Source organism: Aquarana catesbeiana, linkage group LG05 (assembly GCF_042186555.1).
Source record: "Aquarana catesbeiana isolate 2022-GZ linkage group LG05, ASM4218655v1, whole genome shotgun sequence".
Lineage (NCBI taxonomy): Eukaryota > Metazoa > Chordata > Amphibia > Anura > Ranidae > Aquarana > Aquarana catesbeiana.
In genome coordinates this window covers 5,573,023-5,594,616 of record NC_133328.1, presented here as the reverse complement: position 1 = coordinate 5,594,616, position 21,594 = coordinate 5,573,023, and the positions used below count along the sequence as shown (strand labels likewise).

At 42.7% G+C, this 21,594-nt stretch overlaps 2 protein-coding genes across 8 annotated transcripts in view; one reads left to right on the top strand and one right to left on the bottom strand.

The window, feature by feature from the left end:
- The window catches only part of LOC141144050 (NACHT, LRR and PYD domains-containing protein 6-like), a 373,857-nt gene that overhangs the window by 282,212 nt on the left and 70,051 nt on the right, over positions 1–21,594 (top strand). The gene's annotated exons all lie outside the window — the stretch shown is intronic.
- The window catches only part of LOC141144047 (NACHT, LRR and PYD domains-containing protein 12-like), a 202,045-nt gene continuing 186,012 nt past the window's right edge, over positions 5,562–21,594 (bottom strand). The window contains exons 20-22 of one of the 2 annotated variants that reach the window (XM_073629392.1): positions 16,897–17,171; positions 9,223–9,351; positions 5,562–6,094 (exon numbers count right to left, since the gene is read on the bottom strand). In XM_073629392.1, coding sequence (XP_073485493.1) covers positions 5,774–6,094; positions 9,223–9,351; positions 16,897–17,171 — 725 coding nt within the window. In that variant the 3' untranslated portion in view covers positions 5,562–5,773. The remainder of the gene's footprint in view (positions 6,095–9,222; positions 9,352–16,896; positions 17,172–21,594) is intronic. The other variant, XM_073629391.1, reaches the window with a different exon arrangement.

Below are 21,594 nucleotides of genomic sequence, written 5' to 3'. Positions count from 1 at the left end.
AGATAAAACTCATTGAAAAAAAACGGCATGGGTTCCCCCCCAGTCCATTACCAGGCCCTTTGGGTCTGATATGAATATTAAGGGGGACCCTGAACCAAAATTTTTTAAAAAATTGCGTGGGGGTCCCCCCAAATTCCATACCAGGCCCTTCAGGTCTGATATGGATATTAAAGGGAACCCTGCGCCAATTTTTAAAAAAAGAGGGGGGGATGAGAGAGTGCCCCCCCCAACCGTACCAGGCCAAATGCCCTCAACATGGGGGGATGGGTGCTTTGGGGCAAGGGGGCTCTGTGCCCCCCACTGGATCTCTGCCTTCCCACAGTACAAGCACCTCCCCCACACAGTTAGTAAGCACTCCCTAGGGACACATTTAACCCTTTGATCGTCCCTGATGTTAACCCCTTCCCCGCTAGTGTCATTAGCACAGTGACAGTGCATATTTTTTAACACTGTATTGGTGTCACTGGTCCCCAAAAATTTTCAAAAATGTCACTGATTTGGCCGCCACAATATCGCAGTCCTGCTATAAGTCGCTGATTGCCGCCATTACTAGTAAAAATAAAAAAAATCCATAAAAATATCCCATAGTTTGTTCCATAACTTTTGTGCAAACCAATCACTATACACTTATTGGGATTTTTTTACCAAAAAAATGTAGCAGAATACATATTGGCCTAAATTGATGAAGAAATTCGATTTTTTCTAAAAATTATTGGATATGTTTTATAGCAGAAAGTAAAAAATATTGTTTTTTTTTGTTTCTTTTACAAAATTGTCGGTGTTTGTTTATAGCGCAAAAAATAAAAACTGCAGAGGTGATCAAATACCATCAAAAGAAAGCTCTATTTATGAGAAAAAAATGACATAAATTTTATTTGTGTACAGCGTCGCTCGACCGCGCAATTGTCAGTTAAAGTAACGCAGTGCCATACTGCAAAAAATGGCCTGGTCATAAAAGGGGGGGGGGGGTAAATCTTCCAGGGCTTAAGTGGTTAAACTGCTAAACATTACACAGGATGCACCCCACAATCTTGTAAATCTTCTGAGCTGTGTCATCCTATTAAAAAAAATCTATCATTGTAATTGTTTTATACCTTGACCTTTTACATAATAAAAATCGTTTGTAAACAAACAAAAAAAAAAAAAAATCTTCCAGTTCCTGGGAATCTTCTTTCAGCAAATCAGGGGCACAAAAACCAAAAAACCCAGGAAAAGAGCGTAATGGGAATGGGTTCCAAGCCAAAGGTATTTTTGCACATAAGATGTCAAGAAGAAGGGGGGATTTTGATAGGGTACTTCAACAAATTGAAAAGAAATGGATTTTTAACTTGGGTACCCTCTCCCCTGTGGGTTTGAACACAGAGCTCAATTTTGGGGTCTTTTTGGAAAAATGATTCGCTCGACCGTGTTCAATTGAATTACGAATATTTTTTATAACAACTGAATTTGGGGACCCTGTCAGTGTTTTGCCTCTCTTCCCCTTGAACTCTGGTTTGAAACTGTAAATCTCCTTTCCTTAAAGGTATGCCCCATAAAATGATAATGACACTTTGGACCTCTATTGCTTCTTTTGAAGACATCAACCTTAGACTGTAGTGAGGTGATCATTAAAGTGGATGTAAACCTGATTCATGAAATCTGACCTTTGCGCATCTATCTGTAGTGTTTACTTATCTCTCTCCAAAGCCCTAAGTCCCGTGTCTTTCTGCTGCTCCGTTCCTCTGTTATCAGAATGATAACTTTTGACAAGCTGTCTGACACGAGATAAAACCAGCTGGAAATTTGTGTTGGGGTGGCTGCTATAAATAGATTAGCAGAGCGCTTGTCTATTCACAGCACAGCTCTGCACATTCCTTCCTTCCTTTCTTTGCATATGTGGAGGGGGGGGGGGGGTGCGCCTTTCCTCCAATCAGCTATCACACAGTGTATGCCCAGACTTCACTCCCAGTGTGAAAATATCTATCAAGATGTGCACTTTCTAAAGAATATAGAAAGCTGAAGATAGCAGATATACATGTAAGACTTATGTAGGGAGATTGGTTTTATCTCTGTGTACCATCTGAGGCTGTTCACTTCCCTGGGTATATGTGAGAATTTACATCCACTCTAACCAATATAAATGTATTTGTCATTGTAGCTACCATGGCGCTATTGTGGAAATTTTATGAAGATGTATTTAATATGTATTGTCATAGTGTCGCCCAGTGTTAGTACTCCTGCAGCCCACTCTTAGGAGCTGACTGGGGCAGACTGATGCTGGTTGAGTCCCGTCTGGTAGTGGAAAACTTCCTGGGGTTGGAGAGAGGTGTTTGCGCTGGGCGGATATGTCCGCCAGCGAAAGGGCCCCTGTGCATTAGCACAGACGCTCGTCTGGGGGGGGATATGTTCGCTCTGCAAGGACACTATCGGTTATGGGAGGATGTACGCTCTTGTCTCTGCTGTGTCTGATCAGCATGGTCAGGATTCGTAGCGTACACCTGCAGATAGCCTCCCATCCACAAGGAACGGTAGTATAATTCGGGTATGCGTTGTTTTCTGGAACAGCGCAGAATACGGATTCCTATCAGCGGTAATACAGGAGCTTTTGGGTTGTCATGATCAGAGACGGAGTCCATGTTTGTTTAGCTTCCATGCACCCTGTCTCTGCTCAGACACATCCACAGAAAATCCTTTAGTCATTATTCATTGGTTGTTTGTATTAACTCATCCTGTTGGTACACAGCCAAGGGTAACCCACTCTCGATGGCACACAGCCAAGGGTAACCCACTCTCGATGGCACACAGCCAAGGGTAACCCACTCTCGATGGCACACAGCCAAGGGTAACCCACTCTCGATGGCACACAGCCAAGGGTAACCCACTCTCTGGATGGAGGCTGCAGAACTGGCAAAACACACAACTGCCTTTCTTCCAGCATCCCTCAGACACACTTTCCTCCCACCCTTGGAAACAGGACGGGTTAAACTGTCCAATGACAATAGCCACACAGGTCAGGTGTATTCAAGCTTATCAGCAGGGGGCTGCTGGAGGAGTTCCCCCTCCCTCCACATGGACATCCACTCCATAATATACATTTCTTCCAAGGCAGACACAAACAATTGAATACAACCACACCCCAAACGATCCCAGCAGAGGACAGCTCTCTGGGGTATAAGGGACAAGGAGGGGCAGAGACTGTGACAACAAAGTTAGCCCAATTTTTTTTTAATATTGTGAAAGACAATGTTACGCCGAGTAAATTGATACCCAACATGTTACGCTTCAAAATTGCGCCCGCTCGTGGAATGGCAACAAAATTTTACCCTTACAAATCTCCATAGGTGATGTTTTTAGTTACATAGAAGGTCTAGGGCTAGAATGATTGCTCTTACATACCTCACATGTGTGTTTTGAACACCGTTTTCATATGCAGGAGCTGCCCATGTATGCGTTCGCTTCTGCACGCAAGCTCATCGGGACGGGGTGCGTTTAAATTTTTTTTTTTTTCTTATTTATTTTACCTTTTATTTTTACACTGTTCTTTAAAAAAAAAAAAATGGTGTCACTTTTATTCCTATTACTAGGAATGTAAATATCCCTTGTAATAGAAAAAAAGCATGAGAGGACCTCTTAAATATGAGATCTGGGGTAAAAAAAGACCTCAGATCTCATATTTACACTAAAAAGCAATAAAAAAAAAAAATTAAATGTCATTTAAAAAAAATAAAAAATGTTGCTTTAGGAGCTATGGACGGAAGTGACGTTTTTGACGTCGCTTTCGCCCTGCAATGGTATGGAGACGGGTGGGGGCCAGAGGAAGAAAGACCCGATCGCCTCCGCCGCTACCGACGGCTCCGGCAAGCGAGCGGGAGCCTCTCCTGCTGCCGATAAAAGTGATTTTGAGGAGAATCCGCCGCAGAGACCACTTTTAACAGTAACCAGACCGCTCGCTGAAGAAGAGGATACCGGGGTGATGATAGCTGCTGCCATAACAAAGATATCCCTCTTCAAAGTGCCGATGTATATCGGCATGAGTTGTTCCCGAAGTGGGTAATTAAATAAAAATAATAAGCACTGGTGCTTTTTTAACTCACATTTTTTTTACACACAATTTGGCACATTCTTTAAATGTGTATTTTGGCCTTTTTTATTGCTCATTTTGGCATTATTGGCGGGAATTTTGACGTTTTTTTAATATGCTGTATTTTGTTTATCGTGTTTCTGGCTGTGGGTCTTTTTATTGTGCATTTTGGCCCTTTAGCACACATTTTGGCATGGGGTATTTTAACACGCATTTTGGTGTGTTTTGTAGCGCATATTTTGGTGCTTCTTTTAGCATGTAGTTTGCCAAAATACACATAAAAAGCAAATCAAAATGCATGTTAACCACTTCCGGACTGCCGCACGACTATATACGTCAGCACTTTGAAGAGGAATATTTCTGTTATGGCAGCAGCTAGCTACCATAACCCTGGTATCCTCTTCTTCAGCGGGTGGTCCGGTTCACGATAATGGTGGTCTCTGCGGGCCCTCTCCCGCCACTCTCCCGCTTACCGGAGCCGTCGGTAGCGGCGGAGACGATCAGGTCCTCTCTGTGGCTGGGTATGGAGACGAGTGAAGGTAAGATGGCCCCCACCCGTCTCCATACCATCACAGGGCCATTTTTTTTGTCATTTTTTAAAATGACAACTTTTTTTTTCTTTTATTGCATTTTAGTGTAAATATGAGATGTGAGATCTTTCTGACCCCACATCTCATATTTAACCGGTTCCCGATCGGTGCACGCCGATGTACGTCGACAGAATGGCACGGCTGGGCAAATGGGCGTACCTGTACGTCCCTTTGAATTTGCCGCCGTGCCATTGCGTGTGCGCGCCAGCCGGGAGCTCCATGAGTAGGATCGCGGGTCCCGCAGACTCGATCACTGCGGGATATGATGGCCTCCCGGCAATTAAAGCCCGTGCTGAAGCCGCCATTCGGCTACAATGAAAAGCAGTAAAACGCATGTATTCTGCCAAAAAAAAAAAAAAAAAAAGCTCATGTACTTTTTTGAACGATGGGCGTTTTGCTTAGGGTGACAGAACGCTCAGATGTGAACAGGGTCCCATTGAAATGAATGGGATTTGGCTTGTTGGGTGTTTTTAGAGCTGAGGCTTAAAGTGGTTGTAAACCCTTAGTGAAAAAAAAAAAAAAACCCTGCCAGACAAAGGCATAATGAGCTAGCATTGCATAGCATACTAGCTCATTATGAATTACTTACCTGAGATCGAAGCCCCCGCAGCCGCCCTCGTACACCACTCTGGCGGCCGACATCTCTCCCGGGGGTTACTTCCGGGTATCGCGGGCTCCGGCACTGTGATTGGCCGGAGCCGCGATTACGTCACTCCCGGTAGCGCCACACTTACTGAAGCAACGGCACATATGTCCCATTGCTTCAGTTTGCCCCAGTGCGCATGTGCATCGGCACATGCAGGGGACTTCTCCTAAACAGTGCAGGTTTAGGAGATATCCGGGGTAGCTACAGGTATACCTTATTATAGGCTTACCTGTAGCATAAAGTGGTTGTAAAGGGTTTACAACCATTTTAAAACATAACATCGCCCAAAAAACGCCTAGGTGAGAAAAGAGCCTAAATGTTGTGTAGTCCCCAATAAAGATTTTTTCTAGTATACACAATTCTTGAGGTCGCATTTAGTACCCGCTTTTTCTCTTGTGGGGTCCTTTCCCCTTGTTTTGTTGTACTTTGGGGTTCACTGACCCACACCCATATGGTGTTCATATATTAGGATTTTCTCTACATTTTCCCCTTTATAATGTCTCCCCATATGTTGACACACAATAAAGCCTTATTTGCCATCCTATTAATGTCTATAATTGGTCTAACTAGAGAGGTAAAGAGGTAAAAATGTCCCTCTAATATAAAGAAATTTGCACTGATTTTTTTTTTACCTTCTGAGATGTCACCTTCCCAGATCACCTCCATGCTCCCCTCTGTGTTTTCCTTGCTGTAGTTCTTAATTGACACAAACATAGAAATGTCTTTTGCATTTCTATCCACACTAACTTCCACAAAGGGTAATTCTTTAGTTTCACAACTACCTTGAAACTCTAGATACTGGGAAAAGATGGAAAAAAAAAACAACATGCCTGTTTTATTTGCATTGTGTTTGATCAAGCCTGAGCAAAATATCATCTACAATACAATCTGCTAATACAATATGATACTCTCGGTCATCCAATCATCTATAATGATGACAACAGCTGGACAAGACATCAGCTGTTTTATATAAGCATGGGGGGTGATGGAACAGTGCAGAAAGGGTAATAGAAGGAGATGCAAAATGTGATTTGGGCTCCATTCACATTTGCTAATGGGGCCATCACCGACTACAGGCGGGCAACCCCAGAGCGGGCACACAGCGATTAGCTGCAGAAGGCAACTCCATTGAAATCAATAGGAAGCTCTCAGCTCCGCAGCTAATTGAGGCCGCTCACATGTAATCGTTCTCGGCCCAGGTCACAAACTCGATATATGAGGGATTACATGCTAGTGACTGCGATTAGTGGAAGGAGCTGTCAGCTTCTGACTATTTGTAATGGGGCTGCCTCCCGCAGCTAATTGATAGGAATCCTCTGCTAGGGTTCCTGGCACAGCCCCATTTACAAGTGTGAATAGGACCATAAGAGGCTGTTGTTGCTATACTTTATGAAAATGCTTGTTGCCTCATTTCTGAAATACTGGTCTTAGTAATTCATACATATTTTCTAGATACAGTATTTCACTTTATAGCTTTAGGGTTCTAAAAGCTAAAAGGATAAAGTTTACCTTTTTTTTTCTAAATTCCAGCCCCCCTATGTACCAATATAGCATTAATGTACTTATTTTGAAAAAATAAAACAGCTTTCCATTTATTCTACAGTTACCTCACTCTCTTCATGATGTTTCCCAAACGTATTCATTAGTTCTGCCTTACTTCCTGGTCAGACTAGAGGTCATGACACAGGAAGGAGTTGACCAGCTGACCTCATTAGCACACATCCTGCATCATCCACCCTCCCATTCCCAGCTGCACGTTTCTTAAATGAAATGCAATCAATCAGTGATCACCCTTCTCACTAAATACACAGGCATCAATTTTTTTTTTCCTTCCTCAATTTTAATCTTGTATTGGTAGTTCATTTGGCATTTTGAAGTGTGCAGGAGATGAGAGATGAGATAACATGTGGATAGAGCTATTGCATTAACCACTTAATGACCGTCCGCCGCAGTTATACTGCGGCAGGTTGGCTCTCCTGGGCAAATCGCCGTTCCTGTACGGCGGCCGCTTTAAGACCTCTACGGGGTGGGTGCGCGCTCACCCGCAGTGTGCCGCCGATACGCATGCCCGGTGGCCACAATGTCCGCCGCCACCTGCATTCGCTCCTGACAGAGACAGAACGGAGATCTACCAATGTAAACAGACAGATCTCCGTTCTGTCAGGGGAGTAAAGAGTGATCATCTGTTCCTAGTAATTAGGAACAGCGATTGGTCTCCTCTTCCAGTCAGTCCCCTCCCCCCACTGTTAGAAACACACTGAGGAAACACATTTGCCCCTTGCTCGCCCCCTAGTGTTAACCCCTTCCCTACCAGTGACATTTCTACAGTAATCAGTGGTGTCCGATCTGTTCGCCGCAATGTTGCAGTCCCGCTAAAAATCGCAGATCAACGGCATTACTAATAAAATAAAATTTAATAATAAAAATGCCATAAATATATCTATCTCCTATTTTGTAGACACTATAACTTTTGCGCAAACCAATCAATATACACTTATTGCGATGTAGAATACATATTGGCCTAAACCGATAAAAAAAAAATTGTTTTTAAAAAAAAAAAAAAATGGAATATTTATTATAGCAAATAAGAAAAAAATTTTATTTATTTTTTTTTTTTTTTGCAAAATTGTCGCTCTTTTTTTTGCTTATAGCACAAAAAATAAAAAAACTGCAGAGATGATCAAATACCACCAAAAGAAAGCTCTCTTTGTGGGAAAAAAAGGGCACACATTTTGTTTCGGTACAGCGTCGCACGACCGCGCAATTGTCAGTTAAAGCGACGCAGTGCTGTATTGCAAAAAATGGCCTGGTCATTAAGGGGGCAAATCCTTCCGGTCCTTAAGTGGTTAAAAAAAGAAGTGTTCCCTGGGTTCTGTAAAGTTCACCATACACTATACAATCTAAATTGTACAATCTCCTTTGTTATATGTAGGGCAGCCCATTCAGGTGGATGGGCTGCCCTATGCGTGATGAAAAATGCTCTAAAACGCACCCACCCCACCCCCCCACCCCCGCAAAAAAACCACATATGGGAATGTGAGTTCCCGCTCAGTTTTTAAATCAGTGTGGCTGTGCGGGGCTCCGCCCACTGGGCCACATCATTCATACACAGAGCTCTGTGTATGAATGAACTACAAGGCCCAACATCCTTTGCGGCTGTCAGGTTGTAGTTCTCAATGAACTAGCACGGTCCTGTGGTAGTTCATTGATTCTTCCTGTCAGTGTATCTGCCTCTCCATACGGGATGTACTTATAGATACACTGACAGGTCTGCAGGAGACCTGCATGGCACCCACAATCTGCTGATCACTGATGCAATGTTTTACACTACAGGCTTCAAAAAAAGAAATAATTGCAATTTTTTTTTACCTGCAAAAAATGTGTATTTCCAATTTTTTTTTTTAAGTGAACCTTTCCCCTTAAACCGCTAGTATTAGTAAATAGATAAGGTTTATTTATATATTTTTCAGGGCTTTTTTTCTCAAACAATAGGTGCTGGAACTTAACCACAACCCCCCAAAGCCCCTCCACCCACACACACCCTCCAAATCACATCAAATAGTGGGTGTGGTCAGTCAAATTTCACAAACAGTAGGAGGGTCTTAAAGGGGCATTAAATAAAAGGATTGCATTACATACAGAGTGCAGAGTTCAGGGGGGTTACATACAGAGTGCAGAGCTGTCACTTGTAAACACAGAAACCAGACTTCTGTGTTTACAAGTTATTGCGGTGAGCAGCCCCCCAAGGGACTGAGCCAGAGTTGGTGGAACTGAGTTCCCCCTGAAAAAAAGACCCATGGCATCATTAGGACACTATGCTTTTGAGGTCATAATGGGGTGTCAACAGCAGGTGCATCTATTAGTAAAGGAAGTGGAAACTATTTAAAGTAAACTACGTAAAAATGTGTATAGGTGTATAGTTTTACCTTCGGGAATATCTTCTTATGGGGTTGAACTCCGACAGTGTACTCTGTTGTTTCACGTAAGCTGCGCTGTATTTGATGAGGTTTTCGCAAGCGCTTGAATCCATCGGCTTTCTTCTGTTTGTCAAGTTCCTAAGTAAGATCACATAATAAATGATAAGAAGTTGGGTGCAAAAGTAGACATTTATCAGACGGCAGAATCTGCAGTAAGAAACAATTGTCATATTAGTAAGCACCTTTAAAGATCTGGTCAGGACTGTCACTGGATCACTGGTGGGGACGGGCACTGGATCTCTGGATGGGTCTGGCACTGGGTCTCTGGTTGGGATGGTCACTGGATTGTCAGGTCACCTAGAGGTTGGGTGACAGATGCACACCGTTGGGATCAGGAGTGCACCACAAGGCAGTGGACCCTACGGCTGACTGCTGCGGATGGGAGTCCGGGTGGTAAGAAAGGCAGGGCCGCTGGGACACCAGCACTGATCCCACCGGGGTTAGAGCATAGGATTCCCTGGGGCGCAGAGTCTAAGAGCCAGCAGGTGTTCACCAGAGCCTCTAGAGGTGAGGATGGACTGGGCTGCAACTGGCTCCAGGTCGCGACCCCCAGGGTCTCCCTGCTCAAAACCCACAGTAGGCAACAGGAGGATAAGGATAGTAAAGGAATAAGCCAAGGTCAGGGCCACAAGCAGACAAGGACAACAGAGTACACGCCAAAGGTTTAGGGTCACAGGCAAACAAGGATAGTCGGGGACACGCCAGAGGTCAGGGTCACGAGCAGACAGGAATAGTCGGGGACACGCCAGAGGTCAGGGTCACGAGCAGACAGGAATAATCGGGGACACGCCAGAGGTCAGGGTCACGAGCAGACAGGAATAGTAGAGAACACGCCAAGGTCGGTAACAGAAACAAACTTAGAGCACACGGCAGGCAGGAACAGGAAGCCAAACACACAAAGGTTGATCAGCAGGGCTGGCCTACAGTGCAGAGGTTAATATAGAGTTCTCTGATAGGAGCTGGGGTGGAGCCGTGCTAGAGGAGAGTTAATAAAAGCAGTCAGGTGAGAGTCAGCTGGTCTTTAGAGATGAACACATGGAAACAGGTAAGCTGATGGACAACACTATTGCATAACCATGACATGGATCTCTGGTTGGGATAGTCACTGGATCTCTGGTTGGGATGGTCACTGGACCTCTGGTTGGGATGGTCACTGGATCTCTGGTCGGGACGATCACTGGATCTCTGGTTGGGAAGGTCACTGAATCTCTGGTTGGGAAGGTCACTGAATCTCTGGTTGGGACTGGCACTGGATTTCTGGTTGGGACGGGCACTGGATCTCTGGTTGGGACGGGCACTGGATCTCTGGTTGGGACGGGCACTGGATCTCTGGTTGGGACGGGCACTGGATCTCTGGTTGGGACGGGCACTGGATCTCTGGTTGGGACGGGCACTGGATCTCTGGTTGGGATGGGCACTGGATCTCTGGTTGGGACAAGTACTGGATCTCTGGTTGGGACTGGCACTGGATCTCTGGTTGGGACTGGCACTGGATCTCTGGTTGGGACAGGTACTGGATCTCTGGTTGGGACTGGTACTGAATCTCTGGTTGGGGCTGGCACTCGATCTAAGGGTTTCCCTGGGATTTGGGGTGTCAAGGTGCAGTGAGTAGAGTTTCTCATTCGGTAAATATAAGTCTCAGAATTATGTTTTTACACATGATATTTTATTGCAGACTGTTTAAAAACTATATTATTAAAGTTTTAATAAAGTGGAAGTAAACCAAAGTCCCTCATGTGTCTGTTTATTAAAATGGATCAGGGTGTTTTTTCTCCCCATTATTGATCGACCCAATAACCACTGGAAATATAAGAGGGGTGGAAAGAAGAGAAAGAGAGGGAGGAGAGTAGGAAGAAGGACCCAAAAAATGCAAACACCATTAGGGACTGGCATATATAACTTAAGTGAGGTTGATTTGAACAAAGAGGAGATCATTCTTTTGGATAAAGGACTTAAGTATGCACCGACTAAAAATCTGAATACGTTTGACACAGAAGTATGTACGTACATATTTTTTATCTGATCCGAGACCCCCACAATTTGAAAATTCCCATTACTCATTATTACGAAACAAGTCTGTTTTTTAACCCTCAAAATGCAGATAACAAATATTTAGATGTGTTTAAGAATATGGTTACAGAAGATTTGGAGAAGTTACAGGTCAGAAAGGTTAATTATTCACATTGGATTAAGAAAGGAATTGAAGGCATTCAGCAGCAAAAAATGTAGTCATATGACCCGCTGATAAAGGTGGAGGACTTGTAATTATGACCAAGCAGTATTACAAAACAGAAATGGAAAGACAGCTAGGGGACAGTGATACTTATCTTAAGCTTAGTGGTAACCCTTTGTTGGAATCTAATAGCAAGTTAGAGTGAGTAGTCAATAAAGGGAGAAAGAGAGAGATTTTATCCATTAAGGAAGCTAAATATCTTAACCCCATTGCATGTCATACGCCCTTCATTTACTCTTTGCCTAAAATTCATAAAAGCATTGGGAGGCCAATTATCAATGGAATCAAATCGGTATGTTCGAGATTAGGTCAGTACATAGATACAATTTTGCAACCTCTGGTGGTCAATACCGAGGCATACATTCGAGATACCAAGTTTGTGATCCAATGTCTTGGTTCTATGACTGAATTAGGTCATTGTATTTTGGCCACCGCAGATGTAGGATCTTTGTACATCATTATTGGGCACCAAGAGGCTGTAGCATCCACTGAATGGACTTTTAAAAATTCTGACCTATCTAGGAAACACAAAAAATATATATTGAAGTGTTTACGGTTTTGTTTAAAACACAATTTTTTCTGCTACAGTGGACATTATTATTTAGAAGTAAGAGGTATAGCTATGGGAGCCAGATTCGCTCCAATTATAGCTAACCTTTTTATGGCCCATTGGGAAGACGTAGAGATTCTTAGCCCTAGAATGTAAGAACTCAGCCTGAATAAAAGGTTTATAGATGATCTTATAATTATTTGGAAGGGGAATACATCATCATTTGATACATTTAAGGAAAAGATGGATGGGAACGATAAAAATATTAAACTGACGTGCACCTTAAGCAATGAGTGTATTACCTTTATAGATTTGGAAATTTTTAAAGAGGGGGGACGCTTGTTTACAAGAAATCATTTTAAACCTACAGACAGGAACTCGTACCTACCGGTGGACAGTTGCCACCACAAGCCCTGGCTTATTAATATTCCGAAGGGCCAATTTATGAGGATATGCAGGAACTGTTCCAAAGAGGGAGATTTCTTCAAACAATCATAAATATTGACCAGTAGATTTAGGCTTCATGTACACGAGACGTTTTTACAACCTCTCCTGAACGATTTAACTTGACAAATAGCAATCCATGTTTAAAACGTCCATTTTGCCGCGTTTACATGTCTCGTTTAGCGACGTTTTGCCGTGTTTGCATTTAGAAGCGTTTAAAAAATATATATATGTTTATATATATTTATATGTGTATAGACTTTTTTCAAAATAGCCAAAAATGAAAAACGCCTGTAAACGAAACGCGGCTAAACGCGAGTTACCGCATTTAGCCACGTTTAGAAGCGTTTGGCGCTTGAAATGCCTCTAAACTCAGCTTTTGAACCCATTTTTTTGCGTTCCGAAAAAAATCCTCTAAACTCAACTGCCTAGAAACGACTATAAATGACCCTGTGTACATGTACTGATAAGATAACACAGAGGAGAGATCGTGGATCCTGTGTACATGTACTGATAAGATAACAGAGGAGAGATCGGGGATCCTGTGTACATGTACTGATAAGATAACATAGGAGAGATCGGGGATCCTGTGTACATGTACTGATAAGATAACACAGAGGAGAGATCGGGGATCCTGTGTACATGTACTGATAAGATAACATAGAGGAGCGATCGGGGATCCTGTGTACATGTACTGATAAGATAACATAGAGGAGAGATCGGGGATCCTGTGTACATGTACTGATAAGATAACATAGAGGAGAGATCGGGGATCCTGTGTACATGTACTGATAAGATAACACAGAGGAGAGATCGGGGATCCTGTGTACATGTACTGATAAGATAACAGAGGAGAGATCGGGGATCCTGTGTACATGTACTGATAAGATAACAGAGGAGAGATCGGGGATCCTGTGTACATGTACTGATAAGATAACATAGAGAAGAGTTCAGGAGCAGTTGAAAAAAATGCCCAACTGCTCCTAAACGTCCATTTACCAGCAGCAGTGTACATGAGGCCTTATGCCGCGTACACACGCCCGGACTTTCCGTTTACTGTTTGCTATATATATGCAGAGGATACTTGCATGATGGAGTCACCAGCTAACTTTTTTTTAGCCAAATTTGGGAAGATTTGGTGTTTTAACTGAGTGTCCCCAATAGTATTAGTGCTATTTTGCCACTTCCTGTTACCTGTGTGAGACACGTGGTTGTGTTTAACGCAGCCGGCTATGTAAATTGAGCCTGGATAGAAAGGGAGGAGTCGTTGCACATTATGAGGGGTTAGTAGTGCATATAAACAGCAGTGAGACGTCCTGTCTCCACCCCTTACTAATGAAGGCACGCCCATTTGACGTAACGCATATAGGGGGAGGAGTCACAGTGGTTCCGTCATCCCGTGAGTATTGTGCTGTTCATTTCATCCTTAACCCGCACTGCTAAAGTGCTTCTTTTGTGGGTATATCGTATGTTGTTCCTACTTGGACAAATAAACCTTTGGCAAACAGAGAGCACTAGATTTGGTGTTTTTTTTATCCTATGTTGTACCGGAGTCACCTGAGGGAGGTCTAAGACTGGTTAAGCCAGTAAAGAGAGAGAGGGTGAAATGGAAGGATTAGGAGCTCCACGTCAGGCTGATTCATTCATTACCCCCAGAGGGGTTCTGCTTTATCTGACTTGCTGGTAAAACAGGGGTCAGATTTTAAGGTGAGCGGCTAGGATATCGAGGTGGAGGAGAGCACTAGCACTTTTAATTTGTTTTGCACTATTTGGTGAAGTCAATTTGGAAGGAACCGAATACTTTTTTTCATCACTTTGGACTTTCACGTTTATTATTTTATATGCAATTGAAATGATATAATTTTATGTGTCATTAGCGCAGCACCGTTCTATTTTATTTGATCAGCACTAGAAGCAATCTGGTGGAGGTGTAATGTTACACCCTGTTTTGCACTGAAATTGTATTTTTGGACATTGTATTTTGCACATTTTCTTGCAGGTAAAATTAGTTTAGTATTCATTTTATCATTTGCACACTTATATGATTGGCAGCGCAGCACTGTTTTGGTATTTAGTCAATCAATGTGGACACGTTTTGTGTGTTAGCAGGAGCCAGGTGGGGGTTATTTTGCAAATTTGCACATTTGTGGTTATTTTGCACATTTCTTTACAGGTTTATTAATATTTGTTGTCACCAATTTTATTTTTGCGCTGATAGAAACTCAGTTTATTATATATTATATTAATTTGTTGAAAAATCTGTATGATCAAATTACATAAAAAATATCAGAAATCCTACACCTAACATCATATAGACAAGGTTGTCTGGGGACAAAGACATAAAAACATAAAACAGAGCGTATGGCACCACCCAAGCATATAAGTATACCATTAAAGCACTATGAATGAGTGCAATTAGAGGTGGCCGTTCATCACCTGGCCAATGCCATCCCTACTGAAACATGGTGGTGGCAGCATCATGCTGTGGGGATGTTTTTCAGCAGCAGGAACTGGGAGACTAGTCAGGGTTGAGGAAAAGATGAATGCAGCAATGTACAGAGACATCCTTAATGAAAACCTGCTCCAGAGCGCTCTGGACCTCAGACTGATGCGAAGGTTTATCAACCAACAGGACAATGACCCTAAGCACACAGCCAAGATAACAAAGGAGTGGCTATGGGATGCACTGTAAATGACTACTCAAGCTCTCAGGAATTGTGGCCTGTCCAGACAGGCTTCTTAGCTGTGGTGCAAACCTGTATGATTTTTCCATCCTCACTGTCAAAAAGATGCACAATTTTTTTTCGCTAAATGCCTATTCAAGCTCTCAGTAATTGTGGCCTGTCCAAACAGACTTTTAAGCTGTGGTGTAAACCTGTGTGCTATTTCCATCGTTGGTGCCCCAAAAAAAGACAAGTACATATTGTTCCTACTGTTCAATTGCAGAACAGTTAAGTTTTTCAAACTTGTTGCTTAAAAACAATAAAAAACAAAATACAAAAAAACAAACAGACAAAAGCAAAACACAAAACAAATTTATATTTTAGGAGGATCAATCCTCTCCACCTTGCATTTCAGCCAAGTAAAAACACATCATGCTGTGTGTCTGTACAATATTTCTGGCTCTTGAATGTAACATAATGAACTGAATTTTTTTTTGTATTTAAATAAAATATGCCTCATCTCTTCCTCTGACAACGTTACATGAGTCCCCATAATATTTAGAAAAGTGCATCAAAAAAGTACAGCACAGTCGAAATCAAATGAATAACAAAATGCAAATCAGGTTATATCATGTTGTGATAATCAAAACGTCTACAACAAAAATCCCATTTGTAAAATTTCACTGGTTCTGTAAATATAGTGACAGTCAATAGTTGTATCCAACGTGTTTGGTGCCCACCACCTTTAGGCAAAATTCCTGCTCACCTCCAATATCTGACCCCCCATAGAGTCAAAACAGCCTTAGTATCCTCCACTTAAGATGATACTGGATGGTACTGGAACACTCCCTCTGGTAGCTCCCCTGAATCTCAGTCCTCCACCTCTCACTCTCGGTGATCGTATGATATATCATAAAAACAGAAATGGAGAAACCATAGTGCTCTCTGCTACATAATATTTATTAAAAAGTAACTAGGGATAAAAACACTCACAAAAAGACTCATATCATCAGTTCACCACACTGATACAAATTGGTGAAATTACATCAGTGGCTACGGCTCCTCCCCCCTGTATGCATTACGCCCCCTTCATGAGCTTCTTCAGCAGGTGCTGAGGAGTCCAGGATTTTTGGCCTGTTTTTGGCCTGTTGGGAAGAGGCCAAGGATCGTCTGCTAGAAGTTTGAGTATGTTTGTGTAGCAGGTTCTCCAGGGCCAGTAGATACATAATAAACTAGTGAAGCTGATTTCTCCACAAAAGGAAAATATGTCCCTCACCTTTAGACACTAGCAAAGAGTGAAGATGTGAGCCTGTAACTCATGATGTATGAATAAGTAGCCTATGTTTGGAACTGTAAGATTAAAATAACTTTTACACATAGTAGAGGAAAGTGAAGATCTTGTCATTTTTTGTCTGTATCCCGTTAGGGAAATTTGCCTTTATTTTCTGTCCAAAAGGATCAGCAAGAAGGAATAGGATATCACTCCAAAGCTTGGGGATATCTCCTCTTAGGTATTTGCAAGCAGAACAAACTTTCCCATCACAAGATTTTCCTTGTTCCTGGGAAATTTAAAAATGTTTCCATCACTTTTGGTACCAGAGACAATGGCCCAAGGACTAATAGGATGCACCTTGCCAGAGGTCTTACTGGCAGTGGTTCTAACCCTTCCACATCCTACCATCCTATCCAAACAAACAATAAAAATAATGATTTGTTTTCAATCTTTAGCTCACCCTTATCTCCGGCTGTTTTCTGGGTATCACATAAAGATGAAATTTATACTCCATGTAGTTCATGTCTTCTGGACAAACTACCTTGCCGTATAACAGAACCTTCCCCTTGTATGGAATATAATGTTTCCATACTATATAAGCTATAGCCAAAACAGCAAGAATGCCGGCATGTTGCCGGGTAAACTGGAATGGTCTAATTGATACGGGTTTTATTATATTACATTTTCCATCCTTGAAATTTCCACATCTAATTAGAGCGATGCCTCTTTTTAGACCTAGAGAATAAAAAAATAAAAAATTAGAAAATTAGAAAATGTTTGTTCTGCTTCAATGAGAATAAACATTGTTTTCAGATATACATGTAAAAGATACCAGTCCAATGTTAAATAATTTTATCAATTAATGCGGCAGACATATTTTACCTACAGTGCCTTGAAAAAGTATTCACACCCCTTGACATTTTTCAAATTTTGTCAGGTTACAAACAAAGATGTAAATGTATTTTATTGGGATTTTATGTGATAGACCAACACAAAGTGGCACATAATTGTGGAAGGAAAATGATAAATGTTTTTCAGAATTTTTTACAAATAAATATGTGAAAAGGTGTGGGGGGCAGTTGTATAGCGCCCCACTGAGTCAATACTTTGTAGAACCACCTTTCACTGCAATTACAGCTGCAAGTCTTTTTGGGGATTTCTCTACAAGCTTTGCACATCTAGAAAGTAGGGATGAGCCGAACACCCCCCCCCCCCCCCCCCCCGGTTCGGTTTGCGGCAGAACATTCGAACGGACCGAAAGTTCGCGCAAACTTTCGAACACCATTAAAGTCTATTAGACTCGAACGTCAAAAATCAAAAGTGTGGATTTTAAAGGTTTATATGAAAGTTATTGTCATGAAAAGTGTTTGGGGACCCGGGTCATGCCCCAGGGGACATGTATCAATGCAAAAAAAAAAGTTTTAAAAATGGCCGTTTTTTCGGGAGCAGTGACTTTAATAATGCTTAAAGTGAAAAAGTAAAAGTGAAATATTCCATTAAATATCGTACCTGGGGTGTGTATATAGTATGCCTGTAAAGTGGCGCGTTTGTCCCATGTTTAGAACAGTCCCTGTACCAAATTTCTAAAGGAATAAAAGTAATTTAAAACTGCTTGCGGCTGTAATGTAATATCGGGACCCGGCAATATGGATGAAAATTATTGAGAAAAACGGCATGGGTCCCCCCCATCCCATTACCAGGCCCTTTGGGTCTTGTATGTATATTAAGGGGAACCCCGCATCCAAATTAAAAAAAGAAAAGGTGTGGGGCCCCCAGGCTCTATATATATACTCTGAACAGCAGTATAAAAGTGGTCCAAACAAGATAGGGACTGTAGGTTTATTCTCAAGTTGAATCCTTTGGAATTTGGAACATTTTGTAAGTGTAGCTCCAGCCAAAAAATCTATTTTTAACAAAGAAGGGGACACTCAGAGGAGTACAGACGAAAGGGCTGTGCACCCCAAAAGATGCATATGAAAAACGGAAGACCCCCTAACGGGGCTTTAATGCAGCCAATATTGCAATATGATACAATTCAAAATAGGGTAGATAATCAAGATGTTTTATTGATACAAAAATTAACTAATACATTCTGACATTTAAAAAGTCAGGACATGAACTGGAGTACAGAATTGGTAAAAAGCACTACCCATGACAGGGAGCAGTGTACAGTACAATCAACCATGGGCAACAGATATAGTAGCATAAAATCTAAGTTGTAGAACTCTGACGCATTTCGAAACCTAGTGGGTCATCTACAGAGGATAGGTGTGTGACAACTGTAGGGATGTAAACATGCATCAAAAAATCTTTCAAAACAAAACAAAACATTATATTTATATACGCATAAACAGATCAATATGTTACAGCATTACCAGTCACATTGCTCTTAGTGATTGTAGACGGCCATGGTATGAGGGAGTTGCCCTCTCGTGTGTCTCTAATTTCCCAGACGGTGGGCCGGTCCCATGGAGAGCAGGCATCGAGCATGCGTGCCTTGCTAGGGATCACACTTTGAATAACCCCCAGAATTTGGAGGAGAGGAGGGGCATGCACCGCACCTGCGATGAGGTAACAAAAAATACTAAATTAGGAGTTCAAGTAAGGAGGTTTTACCCCTAGGGCAATGAGGGGGAGTAACATATTACAATGGTTTTTAGGATATTGACAGGTACGGGTTGGGAGTGGGTCCATAATTACAGCATACAAAGAACAACGAGGAGGTAATTAGGGAATTCAAAGGTAAGGAATGAAACAAGAAGGAAGGAGGGGGTGGGGGAAAAAAAAAAAGAGGGGGGGGGCGGGGGAAGGGGGAAAAAAGGAGGGCAGGAAAACCGTGAGGAGTCAAATGTGACTGGGGAAGAAGGATGAACTGGAAAGAAACCCAGAAAGGCCGTGCAACACAAACAAGGACCTAGACGGTGACAGAATATGTATGTATGTATATATAGACCGGCTCCCAACATGAACATATAAGGCCTGAAGAGTAGTGGGAATCGTGTGTGCGTGATAGTGGGGTGCCAAAAAATCATTGAGTGTGAGGGAGGTCCAGCCGCAGGCCAGGAGGGAGGGGAGAAAAAGGAGAAAGGAAAAGCATGGGGGGTTGATAAGAAGCACTGGTAAAGTCGTGCTAGAGTGAAAGCAAAGAAAAGAAAGAAATGACGAGAGGCAAAAAGAACAAACGAGGCAATAGAAGACTGTACTGGGAAAGCTGTGATAGGTGAAATGTGAGTGAAGGCAAAACAAATGACCTTACGTGTAGGGCACAATCAATCAAAACGGATTGGACGAAATTCTGAAATGTTATAAGTGTATGAAAGTCAAATACTGATTAATACAGGTAAGGGAAGTGAAATAGGCATGATGTGAACCGCACATCAAAAAGGGGCAGTAGAGGAGTACGTAAGTTCTTACCAGTAGGTGTGTAAGGCTGCAGCACAAGGGCGTCCAGCGGGACCGATGAGTACCACTGAGCCGCCCATGCCGCCACAGTAATTTATAAGAATACTAATTGCCCAAAAATATCTCAGGTGCAGGCATTTGTCCCCTCCCGTGTCTAATCCTCCAAGGGGGGAAGAGAGCGGCGCATAGTGACGCTCACTGTGTGATCCCCCCGGCGTTCCGGAGGAGTGTTCCTCCCGGATCCACCGTCACTTCCGCCGCAAGTGCGCAGGCGCCGTGACGTCACGCGCACTAGGTAGCGCGTGCGTAAGCACGGCGTCCGGAAGGGATCCGGAATGCCCCTGGCAGGGAGGGAGATAGCACCCAATCCAGATGCCGCCACCTAGTGGGTGCTTGGGGAGACGCAGGGCCCTTGCGTCCCCCCACCCTGCCAGGAAGGCATGCGTGACACGGTCCCACCCCCCAAAACAGGGCACGGCCAACCTGAAACGATAACCAAATGGTATCTCTACCTGGGAAAGGGAGAGAAGGGAGAGAGGGGGAAGTCCGTAAAAATTATTACCAGACCGTGGTTAAAGCTTCTTTTTTTTTTTTTTTTTTTTTTATAACCAGGAGTGCTTTATTGTAGAAAATAGCAATTACAATGTCATAAATCACATTTCGTTGTTCCAAAGTTACACTTATCACATTCTTGAGAGTGTTTCACATAGAGCATACATCGCAAGTACTTATCAAAAGGAGGAGAAAAACCATAAATATTATCAAGAGCAATACATACTGCATTTCATTATTCAAGGGCACATATTCCTGAGTATGAGGGAGAAGAATGTAGTTAAAGGGCTGGCGAGGGGGAAGGACTCATACGAATAATACCCCGAGAAGAGGGCGCGGGAGGGGGAGGGAGGGGGAGGCAACCAGGGGTAATGAAACGAGAGAGAATGGGGGGGCACCCAAAGGATCCCACCATTCCATTACTGTTGTTCCCCTATCTAAATTGACGTCCATGATGACCACACTTTGTCGAATTTCCAAGGACATCCACGATTGATGTACGTCAATTTATACAACGGGAGGGCAGCATTTACTTTCTTTTCCCATGTAGCTATATCTGGGGGGGCAGAAGAGGTCCATTTACACAATATTTCCTTCTTAGCATAAAAGAGCAGATATGAGATTAGCAATTTGCTATGGTGTGATCGCTGATCATCATCATGTATACCCAGTAGGGCCAATTCAGGCGTCACGGGAACATTTAGTTCAAGACGGACGTTTAGTTGGTCAAACACTTCTGTCCAAAAATTTGATAACACAGGGCACTCCCAGAACATATGCAGGTATGTGCCCGGGTGCGTCAAACATCTGGGACACTGTGGGTCTCTATCAGGGTATATGTAAACCCTGTGTAGGAATTTAGTTTGTATAAGTTTGTCACCTGCTGCTATAGCTAACTTGGGGGCCTGTTCGAGACTATCCTCCCAGTCTTCCCTTTCTAGTGATGGGATATCAGCTTTCCATTGCTCCCAGAGTCTATCCATTTTTGCGTTATCTATTGGAAGTAGGGTACCATATAAAGCCGAGATTGGTTTCGTCAGATTTTCACAGGACAATAGATTCTCAACGGGGTCTAATTGTAGGATAGGCTGCGTGGGAAATTGTGCCCTGGCCGCGTGTCTTAGCTGAACATAGCGAAAGAACATCCACCCAGGCAAGTTATACCTCCTGGATAGTTGTGTGAATGACAACAAAGTACCCATAG